The sequence below is a fragment of the Sinohyriopsis cumingii genome, chromosome 1, assembly GCF_028554795.1.
Source record: "Sinohyriopsis cumingii isolate HCF-2022 chromosome 1, ASM2855479v2, whole genome shotgun sequence".
Classification (NCBI taxonomy): domain Eukaryota; kingdom Metazoa; phylum Mollusca; class Bivalvia; order Unionida; family Unionidae; genus Sinohyriopsis; species Sinohyriopsis cumingii.
The window spans coordinates 76508518-76527399 of record NC_142961.1 but is presented as its reverse complement, the minus strand read 5'-3'; the positions used below and the strand labels follow the sequence as shown (position 1 = coordinate 76527399).

The 18882-nt window shown below is 35.1% G+C and overlaps 1 protein-coding gene across 3 annotated transcripts in view; it reads left to right on the top strand.

The window, feature by feature from the left end:
* LOC149807158 (microtubule-associated serine/threonine-protein kinase 2-like) overlaps window positions 1–18882 on the top strand; it is a 346090-nt gene that overhangs the window by 260299 nt on the left and 66909 nt on the right. For all 3 annotated transcript variants that reach the window (XM_089962846.1, XM_089962854.1, XM_089962861.1), the window contains 5 exons: window positions 4935–5016; window positions 5609–5769; window positions 12092–12170; window positions 14782–14991; window positions 17741–17839. In XM_089962846.1, the coding sequence (XP_089818972.1) occupies window positions 4935–5016; window positions 5609–5769; window positions 12092–12170; window positions 14782–14991; window positions 17741–17839 (631 nt within the window). The remainder of the gene's footprint in view (window positions 1–4934; window positions 5017–5608; window positions 5770–12091; window positions 12171–14781; window positions 14992–17740; window positions 17840–18882) is intronic.

The window sequence follows — 18882 nt, the reverse complement described above, 5'->3', positions numbered from 1 at the left end:
ATAAACCTGTATGACTTAAGATTAAACCATTGGTTGTAATCCATTCTAAGGAATAATTAAAAGCATAGATAAATGCCAGCTTTTTATACTTCTGATTACAGCTACAAAACTGTACCATTAAAATTTAAATTCCCCTGGAAGAACATCACATTTTAGCCATGCATTTTTAATCCAAAAGAACAAGACTGTCTAATACTAAAACTATTATCATATATACATGCATGTATAGGTACGTGCTTTTAAGAGTCGAACTGCAGACTGCACAGACCCAGATCTGCCATCATATAATGCATGGCAGTTAGGGGTCTGTGCAGTTTGTTAGGAGTAATCAGTAGAACAAGCAACATGGACCTTCATCTGCAGGTGCATTATGCTACAGCAGATCAGGATCTTTGTTGTTTGCAGTCTGACATGACTTATAAGCGAGTATATAAGGTATTTAAAGCCTGTGTACTTTTATACACACACACACACACACATATATACGCACACATATACATACATTAATTTCTACCCAATACTAAAGCTCATAACTGACTGGCTTTCAGACAAAAGCACTAAATAAGTATCATGTGAAACAAGTCTCTGACACACCCAATCTTTTGAGAGATAATCCCAAATTGCAGAATTGAGCTAGTCCAGCTTATCAAAGTCAGTGATAATTAGGTCCATTGTCTCAGACATTTTCTTGTGGGCGATTTAGCTTACAGGTTAACACAGTAATCATCAGAAGAAACCGATGTTGGAACAGGCATATCTACAACCTTTAATTACCCATACAAAATGGCTTTTGTTGAAAATTGATACCAACAGTGCAGTATGCAATTTAGTTTTCAAGTTGTATTGCTTAATATGACTTGAAAAAAGCTTGGCCAGATATTGCAGTCTGTGTAATTTGTATTCACTGACATGTTCTGTTATTAGAATGTGTGTTATGTGTTTCCACTGACATTTTCTATTAGTATAGCTCTGAAGAGTGCAGTGTTTTATTGCATCCATTAATCACAACTGCTGAATGTTCAGAAAACTGAATTGATGCCATTTTAAACTTGATCATGAGTTTTCCTTCAATATTTGATTCAGACCCTATTTCCAGTCACCCTGGAAATGCTATGGCTCAGTTGTTAGAGCAAATTACTCCTAAAGGTTGCATGTTCAAATCCCACCCAGATCTGTATTGGTCAACTGACATGGCATGTTCATGGGTAAGTCTCCTTGCTTCATTGCCTCAAGCACTATATAGTCTGATGTGCTGCTGTGATGTTAAAAGCCAACCATCTATCTCAGTCATATGTCGGAAGCAAGATTTTGCTTTGATTCCATATCAATCAGACAGGAATGGTTCAACTTAGGAGTGTTATTGATCTCATGAGAGGGAAGATCTTGTGTTTCAGAATAAAATGACCTCTTTAGATGGGAAGAATGGCACTTTCAGTTTCAGGTATTGACAGAGATGTGGATGTTAGTAGTATTCAAAGAACAGTAATAACGAAGCATTGAGGATGAATTGCATAATTAAAAAGCCTTGGAACAGTGTGGGAAGGCTTGCCAGTAGCTTCCCACAGGTAGTTAGTCCCTCTGGATTCTTCTTCCACCAAACATACTGTCCGCCATATATCCTGTGCTGAATAAAGGTGTTTAACTCACATTAAACATCAATTAAGCATTCAGCTGTAATGTTTATAGTGCTTGATCATAATTGTATAATTTATCTTGCATGGGTAAATATACAAACTGCTCGTATTGTCAGACATAATAATGATGGCGCACTTTTTGCCTACCTGGGAATTTAAAATCAGTGCACTTGTAATAGCCATTTTTAGTTGAGCAATTGCCAGAAATAAATGCTGAACAATCCAGAATTTAAAAATGAATGTTATACATGAATGATACTTGACAGATAATTTATAAAAAAATAAAATAAGTTATGTCTCCTAAATATATGTGGACTGAAGTCATTCATGTTTGCAAGTGTGAGACATAATGCAGTCAACCCTCACATGTCAGCCACTCCCACAAGTTTGTCTCATCTTTGTAAGTATGGTGAGATATTGTTGTCACATTGGGATTGGTAGCAACAATACTGAAAGTTTTGTCACACTGCATGCATGGTGAGACATTATAGTCACATTTCTGTGGCATTGGCAGTAACGATGTTAAAGTTTTGTCTCACCAGTGTAAGTGCGGTGAGATATTGTAGTCATGTTTCCAGCGGAACTGGCAGCAAGTGTTTGCATCAAAGATGTTAAAAATTACACATTTTCAACATCAGTTGCTACTCTCATGTGAAATTCATTGATAATATCACTAAATATGCATTCAACTGAAATATTATGATTACAGTAGGTCTAAAGTTTATACTTGGTTTGATTGAAAGTTCCTGTTTGGCCTCTCCTCTTAAACAGAAGTATTTTTCATTATTTTAACAATATTGAAAGTTTTGTATTATTTGTGGTACTGATCCACCCTGGCTCCAGTGTTTTGTTGGTGATTTAGTGTATTGCCCGTGTTTTTTATTGTTGACTTTAGAAATAATGAATGAACAAAACTAGATAAACTTCACTTAAAAGACTCTTTGATTTCATTTATTGTGTCATCCTTTTTCAGAAGAAAAGTGCATGGCTTAGTGATGCTGTTGTTAATGCAATGTTAACATTAATTGTTTATGCCAGTGTTAATGTTGTTTTGCATGTCAGTGTTAATGTATTTTTGCATGCCAGTGTTAATGTTATTGTGCATGTCAAGTGTTAATGTTATTGTGCATGTCAAGTGTTAATGTTATTGTGCATGCCATTGTTAATGTTTTTCTGCATGCCAGTGTTTATATTTTTGTGCATGGCAGTGTGAATGTTGTTGTGCATGCCAAGTGTTAATGTTGTGCATGCCAAGTGTTAATGTTGTGCATCTCAAATGTTAATGTTGTTGTGCATGTCAAGTGTTAATGATGTTGTGCATGCCAATGTTAATGTTGTGCATGCCAAGTGTTAATGTTGTTGTGCATGCCAAGTGTTAATGTTGTTGTGCATGTCAAGTATTAATGTTGTTGTGTATGTCAAGTGTTAATGTTGTTGTGCATGTCAAGTGTTAATGTTGTTGTGTATGTCAAGTGTTAATGTTGTTGTGCATGTCAAGTGTTAATGTTGTTGTGCATGTCAAGTGTTAATGTTGTTGTGCATGTCAAGCGTTAATGTTGTTGTGCATGTCAAGTGTTAATGTTGTTGTGCATGTCAAGTGTTAATGTTGTTGTGTATGTCAAATGTTAATGTTGTTGTGCATGTCAAGTGTTAATGTTGTTGTGTATGTCAAGTGTTAATGTTATTGTGCATGTCAAGTGTTAATGTTGTTGTGCATGTCAAGTGTTAATGTTGTTGTGCATGGCAGTGTGAATGTTGTTGTGCATGCCAAGTGTTAATGTTGTTGTGCATGGCAGTGTGAATGTTGTTGTGCATGCCAAGTGTTAATGTTGTGCATCTCAAGTGTTAATGTTGTTGTGCATGTCAAGTGTTAATGTTGTTGTGCATGTCAAGTGTTAATGTTGTTGTGCATGTCAAGTGTTAATGTTGTGTATGTCAAGTGTTAATGTTGTTTTGCAAACAAAGTGTTAATGTTGTTGTGCATGCCAAGTGTTAATATTGTTTTGCATGCCTAGTGTTAATGTTGTTGTGCATCCCAAGTGTTAATGTTGTTGTGCATGTCAAGTGTTAATATTGATGTGCATGCCATTGTTAATGTTGTGCATGCTAGTGTTAATGTTGTTGTGCATGCCAGTGGTAATGTTGTTGTGCATGCCAAGTGTTAATGTTGTTGTGCATGTCAGTGTTAATGTTGTTGTGCATGCCAGTGGTAATGTTGTTGTGCATGCCATGTTAATTTTGTGCATGCCAAGCGTTAATATGTTTTTTTGTTCATGCTAGCATTATTGTTTTTTTGTGCATGCCAGTGTTAATGTATTTTTATGCATGTCATTGTTAATGTATTTTTATGCATGCCAGTGTTAATGCCAGTGTAGATGTGTTAGTGTCTTTGTGCGTGTCAGTACAGGTAATGTTTTTGTGCATGCCAGTGTTAATATCTTTGTGTATTCCAGTACATGTAATAATGTTTTGTGCATGCCAGTCTTAATGTCTTTGTGCATTCCAGTACATGTAATAATTTTTTGTGCGAGTCCATAACTGCAAAAATGATGAGTTACAAGATTCAGCAGAACGTTTTTATTTTCTTGGTTTTGCAAAATAAAATTACATTTTTGTTGTCACCAATTTTTATTGATAACCCTTAGGTTCCTGTGATGGATGGTGTATTAGTTTGTATTGGTGTATTAGTGCATATTGGTGTATTAGTGTGTATTGGTGTATTAATAAGTTTTAATTTTCAACACATTCCCCCAGTTTTGAAGTTACAGCACTGTTTAACTTATGCTTTATAGATATTGAATATACTTTAGACTCTGTTAATGCACAGGCAGATTTGGGTCTTTTGTTGTTTGTTATACTGATTACTTCTAACAAACTGTATCAACTCAGTGAGGGACCCCGAGTGGCTGAGTGGTCTATAGCATTCTCCGTTATGGATCACTGCCATCTCACCTCTGTCTGCATGGGTTCGAGTCTCAGATTCAGCCAATGTGGGTATGTGAGAAAGCTTGCCAGTAGCTTCTCGTAGGTCGGTGGTTCTTTCCGGGGTTTTCCCGGGTTCTTCCTCCACCATTAATACTGGCCACAATGTATAGCCTATCGTGTGCTGAAAAATGGCGTTAAACCCTACAACAACAACAACAGATCAACACAGTGATGGCTGAACTGGGTCTTTGCAGATAGCACTTGGACTCAAAGCAAGTGTGTACATTAATATTTAGCAATGTCGGGGAATGGCTGAGACCAGTTACCTTCAGTAAAAGTTCATACTTAATTTGAAACTTGATCCTTCTGTTTTAGATGTGATGGGCGCCGATGGTCTCTTGCATCACTTCCTTCATCAGGATATGGAACCAACACTCCTGGAAGTTCCAGTGTCTCGGTAAGTTGTTATCAGCTAGCCTTTCATTCTGTCAAACAATGACAAGTTTGCCAATGAGAATTTTCTATATATGTCGAGAATTTCCGATTATTGGATCTGGTTCTTACAATAAAGTATATGCATTATGTTTCTTATATAAGGTGGTCTCACTATAAGGGAGTATATAACATGGCTTCCATGGACGGTATTTATAATAAGAAGTACTCTACCTGTGAAGTCCCAGAACTTGGTTCTTTCTTTCCTCTTTTGTACAATTTGATACTTTTTCATCCTTTTTAATCATTTCTACCCAAGTTATTCTATTTCCAGTAGCTTATAATAGGATTTCTGTTTTTGCCATGTCTGATGTCACAGATAGCAAAACAAAGGTATCAGCTGTTTGATTCAGTGTCAGTAGTGTCGTTGACAATGTTAAGGATTTGTGTGAAGTTTTTTAAAAGCCTTTTGCATGCATAGTTCAAGATGTGACCCTTCATCTAAACCTTATCTGTATATTCTGGCATCATTTAAACAATGACAAACAATGGCCAGGGATCGTACAAAAAAGTTATAAGTACATGAACATCACGTTTTCGTTTTCTTATTCGAGCAGTCTCAATACTCATCCCAGGAACGACTTCACCATTTGCCAAATCAACCGACTGCAGAGGAATTAGGGATGCTGTCAAAACATTTTACAGAGTCCCCAGTTGCAGATGATGAGGGGCGGAAGTCACCAATTCCACTGATGAGGCCAAGGTCACGGAGCTTAAGGTAAGACTGTAACCAAGGAAATGCATGTGTACATAGGATTGTTCTGCTGTCAATCTTGAAACCAATTTTAGGGTCATCCATCTGTCATTTGTAACCAGACTCTTAAAGTATGTTTTGTTGTGTCATATTTTTATATATATAAGACCAGTTAACTTGTGATACATAAACGTACAGCTGTCACCCTAAACTTCCTGTTACTAAAATTAATGACCTTGATATCATTGTCATGGTCACAAGCACCTTCTTATTTTTCAGATTGTTACACTGAAATTTAATCTTGTACAATGCTTCTCAAAGAGTGAGAACTAAAGATCTGAAAGCTGAATGGGAGCCATCTTTAGAGTATACTCCAAATTCACAAAGTTGTGCTGATTCAGTTTCTAGGTCATTTTACTGTATGACTCTTCTCATTTTCCTGTAAATTTGCATATATACATTTTGTGCAGCATATTTCTAGAAACAAGTGACAAAGTCATGGAATTAATTAAAAAAAATAATTGCATGGAATCTTCTAAGTTCATCTCTTATGTCACTGCTTCACCCAATGTGGCAGTGGTGTGGTATCTGTAACATCACTGCCTCATCTTATGTGGCAGTGGTTGAGGATCTGAAATTGTCATTTTCTATGTGTAAGTGTTAGCCTGCAGAAGAAATAAGAAACTGAAAAAAAATAGTTACATGAAATCAATTGAAATTTGGTATGACCAAAAGAAAATTATGTGTGTTTCAGGTTGACCGACTGTACGGGATGGGGGTGGGGGTGGGAGGCCAAACCTAGCACTTTTTTCCCCCAGGGTAAAAGAAAATCCACATCCGACACTGATTTTAAAACCATTGTAATAGGGAGCACACATCTTTTTCTTGGCCTCATATGCAAGGAAAATATTAGAAATGTCAAGTTTTCTAATTAACAACTACTTGAATTTTATACTTTTACTTCTGAAAATAATAAGTGTTAAGAAGTACATAATCAGCAAGAAAATATTGAATTGCATCTCCTAAAGAAAAAAGTCTATAATTTACTGTATTATAAATATTGCATTGGTTATGAAATGTGGGCAGACAGGCAGGGTTAGAAAATGTGGGTGAATAGGCATGGATTAGAATTGGGTCAACCAGGCATGGGTTAATAAATGTGGGCAAACTGCAGAGTTAGGAAATGTGGGCAGACAGACATGGATTAAAACTGAGTCAACCAGGCATGGGTTAGAAAATGGTGGGGCCAAATAGGCAACAGAAAATGGGGGCAGACATTTATGGGTCAGGAAATCGGGCAAATAGGCATCGCTTAGAAAATGGGGGCAGACATATACGGGTTAGAAAATATAGGCATGCAAGTAGTGTTTGCATCTGCAGACATTTTCTTACCATTTGTTGGGGGGGGGGTCCAATTTAAAAATAATTCTTACATAAATTCTGTAGTTCAATCTGTCCATTTATTTTATTGTTTACAGTCTTTCCTGGCTAACATGGAAGTAAGAAGTGCATATATCTTACACCAATTTCTGTTTTGTTTTGTCTTTTTCTTTAGCTTCTAAACATATCTTTGTATATACATGTATGCAAATGGAATAATATTCAAAGATGGACATTTAAATTTAGACTGACATATTCTAGTGGTATCTTGGTGACAGTAAGTTAACAAGACATGTACCAAAAGTATTCAAAACATATTAGATAAAGTTATGCCATAATATAATGTCTCTTTCCATGCCCATTCCATCAAATAATGTCTCTTTCCATGCCCATTCCATCAAATAATGTCTCTTTCCATGCCCATTCCATCAAATAATGTCTCTTTCCATGCCCGTTCCAACAAATAATGTCTCTTTCCATAACATAATGTGACTTTCTGTGCCAATTCCATACAGTAATGTCTCTTTCCATGCCCTTTTCCACAAATAATGTCTCTTTCCATGCCCTTTCCATAAATAATGTCTCTTTCCATGCCCATTCCATCAAATAATGTCTCTTTCCATGCCCATTCCATCAAATAATGTCTCTTTCCATAACATAATGTGACTTTCTGTGCCAGTTCCATAAAATAATGTCTCTTTCCATGCCCTTTTCCACAAATAATGTCTCTTTCCATGCCCTTTCCATAAATAATGTCTCTTTCCATGCCCTTTCCATAAATAATGTCTCTTACCATGCGCATTCCATATATAATGTCTCTTTCCATGCCCTTTCCATAAATTCCTTATATCTCATTCAAATGATAACATTTTGGTTACAGATTATTTTCTGTGCTAGTTTGTTTCAAAAATCTCGTTGTTTCTGCCTGTTTGTTATATTGCCAGTGTGCATTTGGTGTATGCATATCTATATGCCTAGACAGTGAGGGTCCTGTTTGTTATATTGCCAGTGTGCATTTGGTGTATACATATCTATATGCCTAGACAGTGAGGGTCCTGTTTGTTATATTGCCAGTGTGCACATGGTGTATGCATATCTGTATGCCTAGACAGTGAGGGTCCTGTTTGTTATATTGCCAGTGTGCATTTGGTGTATACATATCTATATGCCTAGACAGTGAGGGTCCTGTTTGTTATATTGCCAGTGTGCATTTGGTGTATTATAAAGCATTCATATTGCTATGGTATTATATAAGTTTATTGTAGCTTAAACATCAACTTATATATTGTATTGTTGATACAACCCAAGTGGAATCATAAGGTTATCCACAGGATTAATGAAAGGGTGTCAGATTTCTAAATCTGGTCAGGGGTGGAGCTGGCAGAATATGATGTATTCTCAATAGGTAATGAGGTCCAATTCCTTGTTGGGTATGATAAGTCCCCAAATAAAATTCCTTGTTGGGTATGATAAGACCCCAAATAAAATTCCTTGTTGGGTATGATAAGTCACCAAATAAAATTCCTTGTTGGGTACGACACCTCCCCAGATAAATTTCCTTGTTGGGTATGATAAGTCCCCAAATAAAATTCCTTGTTGGGAATGATAAGTCCCCAAATAAAATTCCTTGTTGGGTATGACACCTTCCCAAATAAATTTCCTTGTTGGGTATGATAAGTCCCCAAATAAAATTCCTTGTTGGGTATGATAAGTCCCCAAATAAAATTCCTTGTTGGGTATGATAAGTCCCCAAATAAAATTCCTTGTTGGGTATGATAAGACCCCAAATAAAATTCCTTGTTGGGTATGACACGTCTCCAAATAAAATTCCTTGTTGGGTATGACACGTCCCCAAATAAAATTCCATGATTCCTTGATGAGACAGGCTGATTGCATCATAATCTGAATATCAAATACAATTAGAGGAGAGAGGAATGGATTTACTATATTTCTCATTTTAGAGACAGTTTCCAAATCCAGGGCAACTTGACTTTGGTCTCCATTATCAGAAGTTTGTTTTCTATTAGTGGATGCATCCATCAGATTTCCATCGGTGATTTTCAAAATATTTGTTCAGGTCTTCCTTTGGTACATCTGGCAGTGTAGACAATATTTATGCCACTCCAAAATATTGGTGGTGTTTATGCCACACTTCACATAATGGCACAATGGTAGTTCATTTAAAATTTATGCCACACCAGAGATTGGTGGTGTTTATGCCACACTTCACATAATGGCACAATGGTAGTTCATTTAAAATTTATGCCACTCCAGAGATTGGTGGTGTTTATGCCACACTTCATATAAGGGCACAATGGTAGTTCATTTAAAATTTATGCCACTCCAGAGATTGGTGGTATGGATGCCACACTTCACATATAGCTCAACAGTAGGTCATTTAAAATTTTGCCTTTCGAGATTTGTGATGTGGATGCCACACTTCACAAATGGCATAGTGGACGGTCATTTAAAATATAAAGCTATGAAAGAGTGACATAGTATGTGACCTCCAATGCAAGGTCAGTTAAAGGAAGAATGTGACTCCTCAGAGAGACCATAGAATTGCAGCAAAAGATATAAATGGGGATGGGGGAATAAACTTAAATAAGATATTATGTCTGGACTCCCATTTAAACATATGCGTTTATTCCTGTTTGAGTTTTGGAGTGTACTATTGATTTTTCCAAACATAATCTTTATTTTATGCTTGATGATGCAACTAAAAAATTCTAGGTCAGATAAAATAATTTTCTACTATCGGTTATTAAACACTATTTGTTTTACAAAATGGAGATATCCTTCATTTTGTGGATGTCACTTAGGTGTTCTTATATTTTAACTTGAAATTTACTTTTGATCTCACCAACATACTTGTTGCATGTCAGTAAATAAATAAACAATATTATATTTAGTTTATTGACATCTTGATTTGAAATCTGAGATTTTTAAAAGTGATTATAAAACATTTTGGACCTTTCCATTTCAGCAAGGTCAGACTGATTATTTCAGTGTTTCACATAAGATATTGTTCCATGAGGGATCAAAATCCAGGCTCAGGGATACCGAAATTCTGGTGGCACTTATTGAACATTTTTTACCCAAAAATTAGCATAGCTCATAGACGATTAACAGAATGTGGAAAAAGAAAACATTGATATACCTAATTGTTTAATTACCAGAAAATGTGTGTCATTGGTGCTTTTGGATTTGCTTCTGCTTTAGTGTTAGTATTATCTTTTCATGATTAATTTGTTTCTCTGGAACTAATTAGTTATGCAAATAATTCTTTCTTTCAGAAAACTAAACTATAGAATTTCACCCATCAATATTATTTTATTCCACTCTACTGTTTTTAAATCATAATAATTGACAGGAAGCTGACTCAATGCCTGGAAATTGTAACAAATAATTAATGAACATTTCTGGACAGGGAAGCTATATTTAATCAGGTCCCTAAAAAAATCTTGGAAGATGATCATGAAAGTTTGTTATGGTTGTATATTTCACATATTTGGTTCTAAAGGTATCCTGCAGATGCCTTGACACAAAGCATGTATTAAGAGGGACTGTCATAATGTATCTAGTACAGATCCTGCAGCAATTGTTTCGAAAATTCCTTACACCTATGTCCAGTTGCTTTGAGTATGTGCCAGTCAAAACTCTGATCTTCCTGACATGTCCAGCAAATATAGGGACTAAAGAATTTCTTATAAATATATATTCATACAGATACAGATACACACATGTGTTTGATGATGTATCTTTAAAGAATAATCATCTTTCCATTAGCTGATTCTTTGATAAGCATGGCTTTCTTTATATTAATCCAATATTATTTCCCTTGCATGCGAGTTTTTTGTTGGTACTTTATAATCTGAACAATTCTCACATTATTTTAACAAAACCATTGTTGCCTTGATATACAGACACAAGTTACACAGCTTAAATTGTGCATGAAATTTGTCTAAAAGTTTCCAGATTGTTTCTGGTCAGTTAGTGACATTGTTGCTGAAAGTTCATCATGCTCATTAAACTACTAATAATTTTCAAGGTCTAATATTCTCCATCAAAGCAATTGGGTATTGGAAAAAAAAAGTTCAAACTTTTTTTCTTTTTTTTTTTTTAGTGTCAAGTTCATGGCAAGTTCTAACAACTATTAGAACACTCTCATGGCAGCTTTTTATACAGTATTTGAGGTGCAACCCAGTGAGACACCAGCTGTTGTTGGGAGTCAAACATGCAATGGCATAGAGCAAGCACATTATTGAATTTAGATGGAATTGAAGCAGTTTTTGTTGATCATGTGGCTGTAATATTTTTTTTTACTGGCATTAGATAATTGGAATTAGAAATGTGATAAATATCTGACTTTTCATTGTCTGTATACATTTTGTTCATCATGTAGTAATAAGACTCTGAATCAAAAAAAAATCTTTTCTTTTACTTCATTATATTAGCTACATCCTTGTTAATAATTTAATTTTCATTCATAACACTGGAACTTAATTATGTTATTTGCATTGTCTCATTTGTAATATGACAGTTGTCTGCTGTCAAGTTAAGCATTGCATATATTGTGTGGTAGTAGATGGCAACCAATCATATCACAGGCTGTGTGAGAGCCATAACAGAACTGCAGTTCAGGAGGGAGGATTCTCTGACATTAGGCTAGAATAGTTAGACACATAGTGTTCAGTGTATAACATATACTTACTAAAACAAGTTTTAATTTTACTTTTTCTATCATCCATTTTTACTGAAGTTTTGTACTGTATGTGCAAATTCCTGTTGATGTGAAAAGATTTTAAAAAAGACAACAGTCATTTGTACAAACATGACTTACTGGTAAGAAGATGTGATTATTTTGAAATTTTTGCTTTTACATTTCATCTCTTAACAATAACAAATATCTGAAGCAAAATTCTATTCATCTGATGCATTTATTTTCCATTTTCTGTCATTGCAGTAGCCCAGGGCGATCCCCTGGGGGAGGTGACACAGAGATCATCATGATGAACAGTGTCTACAAGGAAAGGTTCCCAAAGGTAAATGATACAGTTCAGCTTCCAATTACAGCAACATCATTTAAACAAACACCTGTCATATACAATCAGTCTCTAGTTTTACCTTTCATGAAATTTTTCAAGTTGGTTGACTGCCTTTTGCAGCCACCTACCACGTTGCTGGCTGGTTAAGAGAGGCTGTACTGTAATTTATAACATGTTAAGAAATTGTATTTATTATTTTAAAGAGGTTACATACTGTGAATTTAAACTGAACCATCCATGACACATGTTTACACAGGCTTATTTATATGTACTATAGCTACATATTAGACATCTTCATTAGCCAAGATTCAGATATGTTAACCCATCTACACCTTGGTAAATCAATCACATATTTCTGTGCTTTGGGTAAGTTAAAATTGAATACTGTTCCTACATGATCAAGACAGGGGAGCACACAGCTGGGATAGACTAATAAATGAGCAATTTTCTACTACCGTTGCATTGTTTGTAAAAATACATCATTTCAATCAAATACACCTGTAATCCCTTCTCCCTGGTATATAGTCATACTTTCAATGTTAAATTTGCCAAGGATCCTTTTGAAGTCAATTGCCTCCACCATTTTTAGCCAACATACAATGCACTGCTGGTACACACTGTTGGTTAGTTGGCATTACATGCTAAGGGAAAATACTCTTGAAATCCTATAGATGTTGCAAGGACAAATCACTGAAATATCTGATGCATCTGCCAAGGTGTAGATAATAGCTGTGACATATCGGAACCTTGGCTGGCGAAGATGTAGATTAGCACATAGGTTTGTAATGTAAAGGAAGGGCATAACCTTGGTGTTACCTTTAGTCAAAACTCTGAGCATAAGCACATGGTATGTTTAACTGGAAATTCTATCAGGTCAGGAGTGATTTGTCACACAGAGACATTAGTTTAAAAGATGCAATTATTTAATAACAATAGTGAGTCCATGACTAAATTAAAATGAAATTCAGGGTTCAGATAAAATGTATGCAGAAAATACAACTCATGTAGGGAGAAAAACACATTGTTTGTGCAATTGTTAAATATGTACATTGATTATTGTTCGCAGAAATAGGAAAATAAAGGTATGGAAATTGGAGAATGTAATAAACAAGAAAATCAGAACCGAGTCTTGAACTCATAACTGTTAAGAGTCTAGGCTATTACAAAAAGTAACAGAAAAATGTGAAGACAACAAGCTTTGTAAAATTTAACAAATAATTTATTTCCCTAGAATATCAAGTGAAAGATGAGAAAAAAGAACTTATGGTTTTATGAATCAAATCCAAAAATAATCCAAGAATTAAAAAATAGAAGTCCCAGTAATAAAAAGTCCTGAAAGAGGTCAAATCCCGATGAAATCTGAAATGGAAGATGATGATGTAATTAATAGTCAGTGAAGTGCTGCAGTGTCAACAGTCTCTTGTAGAATCACAGAAAATATTATTCCAATTTTTTAATTCTGTTTAAATTTTTATAAATGTCCTTGTCCAAGAATTAATTTAGAGTACTAGTATTTCCACGGAAAAGAATCACTTTTCTTCAAAATAATTAAAAGAAAATAAAATAATTCGCCCAAACTGGACACAGCATAAAACACCTGGATGTCTCAAGTGTTAAGGCACGAATGACTATTCTTTCTCACTACATCAGTAATAAGTCTAAGATGCAAAACAGATTCCCTGATGGGGATCAACCTTCTAGAAATGGAAGTTTGTTACGTGATAAATATCATGTTGTCCAGGTATGGCCTTGACTTAACATAATAATTCTTACTCTGATAAGGAATTTAAAAATATAATTAAAAAAAGTTGTTTAGTAAAACTATCACAGGTTCTGAATCAAGTTCACAAACTAGATACAGTGTTTCTGTTATTAGTTGTTCATAAAAAAATTGTCAGGTCAAACAGAACTGAACTGAATTTCTGGACAATGTCAAATGCAGTACATAAAGTTACTATACAATATCATGTAATGGAATATAAAAAAATAAAACTAACAAACAAACAATTAAATTAAATCAAATATACATAACAGAACTAATGTAAATTGTCATTAGTATCCAGCCATTATCACTGACCTTTTCATATGGATTTGAGTGAGGTGTGAAAAGTATTTGACACTTGTGCCTATTAGTTAACCACCAAGATTCTGCCAGTCCAAGTTTTGTTTACATAAATATTTAGATTAGGGTATACAAGGTGTGTAAATCCATTTGTGCCATCAAATGCTTTGTTAATCTTCATTTCCATGAATCTGAGTCCCGTTCTAGCCTTGACAATGTCAGATAATCTGGATTGTCAGGTTGATAGAATTAACCATAATTTAATGCTCATGCATCGTGATAAAAGTGATAGCTGAACAAGGAGGACTGGATTTCACAAACAAAAACCTGGACCTAAATCATCAGTAGAATCCAGCTATTTAATTAGATGAAATTTAAGTCAAACTATTCAAATGCATTATGTATCGACTTAAATTATAAGAACTTGGTGAAAATAGGGTCAGATCAGAATGACTAGACTTTAATGGCAAGCATTTCATGACTGTACTATTTTTCATACATGACCATATTTTTTTTTAACTTGTCCACTTTGATGCTTTTTGTTAGGCCACAGCCCAAATGGAGGAGAAGCTGCAGCATTTTATAGAGCAGAATAGGTCACTACAGTCAGGGATGGACTCAGATGCTGTTACGCGCTTCCTTCACCACCAGGTTGTGGAGCTAGCACGGGACTGTCTGCAGAAATCCCAAGAGAAGCTCATCACTAGTGGTTACTTTTATGAGCTCTCTGACAATCTGGAGAAACTTCTCATGGATGTAAGTTTCTTCAGTGACAGTTGACAGTTTCAACACAGGATCTTATTTGATAATTTATGACACAAGTTAAATAATGCATACCATGCCATGAACTGCTTGCAGTGAATTAAATATTTCCTTATTCAACAAGCTTCATACGTTTTGTCTCTGGAGCACAAGTTTGGTATGTTTTGTCACAATAATTAATGATGCTGCTATGTATTATATCACATTATGGTATGCAGTATTTGCACTAATAAATATGATTATTATATAATGTATTGTGACATTACAGTTGCAGTAATTCTGCTGAATTAATTTTGTACTTAACAGTTTTAGCTACATTTAGGATCTCAGAGAAATACTTTGCCATTTGCGAGAGCTTGATGATATTTAGAGATCATTTTGTTATCAAAGTTGATGATATTCTTCATGAGTTTATTGTGATATCAGAGTTGATCATATTGTTCTTGGGTTTATTTTTATATCAGAGTTGATGGTATTCTTCTCGAGTTCATTAATATATCAAAGTTGATGTTCTAGAGGTCGTTGTGATATCAAAGTTGATGATATAATGCTTGGGTTCATTATGATATCAAAGTTGATATTTTTTTATAGATGTCGTGATATTAAAGTAGATGATATTCTTCTTGAGGTCATTATGACATCAGAGTTAATGATATTGTTATGGAGGTCATTTTGATATCAAAGTTGATGATATTCATCTTGGATTCATTGTGGTATCACAGTTGATGATATTCTTCATGAGGTCATTATATCAGAGTTGATGGTATTCTTCTAGAGGTCATTATGATATCAAAATTGATGATATTGTGCAAGAGATCATTATGGTATAAAATTTCATTATATTGTTCTAGAGATCATTATGATATAAAAGTTGATAATATTCTTCTAAATGATTGATTTTGTGCTGATGATTGAGCTAGGCATCTTTATAAGACATGATCTATAGTCACTGTAGTATATACCATATTTACCCATATAATAGGCATTCAACTACAAACAGTAGATGATTTGATCTGGTGTTTTATGGCACAGCAACACAAGTAGGTTATTTAGTGTCAAGGCAATTGGAGGCAAGTGACTTGCACAAGGACACACCAAGGTAGCCCCCCCCCCCCAACCCAGGCTGCCCTGTTGGCAGGATTCAAACCCACATCCTTTTGGTCATGAATCCAGCATGCTAAGCACTGAGCTATCATATGTTGCAAACAGTAGATCAGGGTGTACACTATTCACTTGAAATAATACTGAAGATCAAGAACTTCCACTAGATCAGGGTGTACTTTTATTCACTTGAAATTATAACTAGAACAAATAGTGTAGATCCAGACTTTCCACCAGATCAGGGTGTACATTATTCAATTGAAATAATAGCAAGAACAGTTTAGATCTAGATCTATTCATTTAAAATCATCACATGAGCAAATAAGGTGGACACAGATCTGCCACTAGATCAGGGTGTACTGCTCCGGTGGCCTAGTGGTTAGAGCATCTGCCTCGGATGCGGGAGGTCATGGGTTCGATCCCCAGCCGAGTCAAACCAGAGACTTAAAAAATGGTACTAACAGCTGCCTCGCTTGGCGATCAGCATTAAGAGGTTAGTGTTAGGACTGGTCGGCCTGGTGTCAGGATAATGTGACTGGGTGGGACATCATGCTACATGTCTGCAGCATGATGCCCCAGTGCTAGACATCACTATAAACTGCCACATTGCAGACATCGTAGCAATATGACTGAAAAATTGTTAAAGCTACGTTAAAAATCAAAATCACATCACATCAGATCAGGGTGTACACTATTCGTTTGAAATCACCCATATATTTTGGTGCATACTGCTTTGGCGTGTCTGGATTAACACTTGTTGCATTCAAGGGTATAGTTGGAGCTACCAAAGCTATTTGTTTGCAAGTTTTTGCATGTCAGGAGAAGTTATGTGTGGGGAATTATTTACTAAAAAGTGGATGTGACTGGAACAAATTTTTTTAAGGAATCTATAAACAAAAAGTCATGCCTTTGTGATGTATTTAATTGATGAAAGTAAAGAACATTGACCAGTGGTGAGATAATGCAAAAAATTTACAACTTCTTGAAAATGGAATTTTTTGTAAAGTTTGGTTCTATGATGTATACTCATTTATGAGTCAAGTCCAGTTGCAAACAGTATATATTGCATGATGTCATGGCAGATCAGGGTCTATATTGTTTGTTCTACTGATATATTGAAAAAACTGCACAAACCTATATCTGCTGTTTCATTATGTAATGGCAGTCAGGGTCTGCATTTTACAGTTGGATAATACTTATATTTTATAGAAGTACCAAAAATATTTTAATATTTGGTTGTTGTTGTAAATGCTTAAACGTCTTCAATTATATTGGTTAAGATTCTCCTTTACTTAGAAACAGGGTTATTCCCTTTGAATTTGCTGAATCCAAGCCTATTTTGATGTTTCAAAATGTCCACCATTTAAAATATTGCCTTTAAGTTGATCTGTTATCATTATTGATAGAACTTTGTACACCATAGGCTTTGATTGAATTATTTTTAATATTTGTATGTGTACATATGAATTTAAATCCAATATATACATTTCTGTTTTTATTCAAAATTGTTGATCTATGAGAATTTTTCCCAAAATAGAAGTATGTACAATCTACTGTAACCTACATCATTTACTACACATTGCATGTGAGCAATTGCAATATTTAACTAAAGTTATAAATAAACTTTTATTTTGCATTTTAGGCTCAGGAAAGGTCTGAGGAAGCCTATCACTGTATCTACCCTTTGATCAAAAGGCTGCTGTTGATTGTGTCACGACCTTCAAGGCTGCTGGAGTGCTTGGTAAGGTTTTGCTGATTTACTTGGGGAGTTTTGATCAGTGTGTCTTTTTTATGGCTGAAAATAAGCCCCAATCTGAAAATAAAATATGCAAAAATCATACAGCATTTTAAATATCAGCAATTTATTTATTCTGATTTAATTTTTAACTTGTCTGACCATAAGGCCAAGTCAGCAGGGTTCCCACGCTACTGGGAAATTGGGAAAAAGTTGGGAGAAATGATAATTTTTTCTGCCACAACTTGACGCCCAAAACAATCACATAACTGAGTCGTAACTAAGCTGATCATGAGCTAAATTTATCGAGTTCTAACCAGAATATTTAGATGGTGCAGTTTGGATCATTTGGGTGCTTACTGTAAACATATATGCTGAGTCAATCCAGATGCTCAGTGGATTAGATTCGTCTAGTTGACTTATTTTCAAACTCAGCTTTATATCCGTATCTTTCCTAACGTGGAAGCTATGAAACCACTCTAGCATCACAAGAGGCAAACATCATGTTGGCAAAGTGTAGCGGCTTACCGGATGGCCTAGCAAACTTCAAACGTTGTTAGATGAGTGATACATGCATGAAATGGATATGAAAATTACTTCTTTTCTCAGAAATTGTGAGTATTAAAATCGGAGTTGATGAAATGTGACCTGGTACTCGCGATTTGCATTGCAAGTAGCATGAGTACACAAATCTAGCAACTCATATTTTTAAATGTTGTAGAGAAAAAAATATTAAATGAAAGTCACATACTGGTTGTAATCAAATACAGAAGGAAAGAACACAAAGTTTTCCATATTTATATATTTCAAGAACAACTTCTGGAGTTTAGTTGTATCACGGGGCTACCACATTGACATGTGCTCTCTGTTTGATAAATCAGACTGGCCAGGTTGCTGGTTTTTACAAAAAGTTTAACATGATTGAATTTTTCTACAACAACATTAAAATGGAGTTTGTTGTTGATATCACATGACTAATGGACTTCCGATGTCGTCATTTGAGATTTATGAAGTGACTAGTAATGCAAATGGCGAGTACCAGGTCAGGT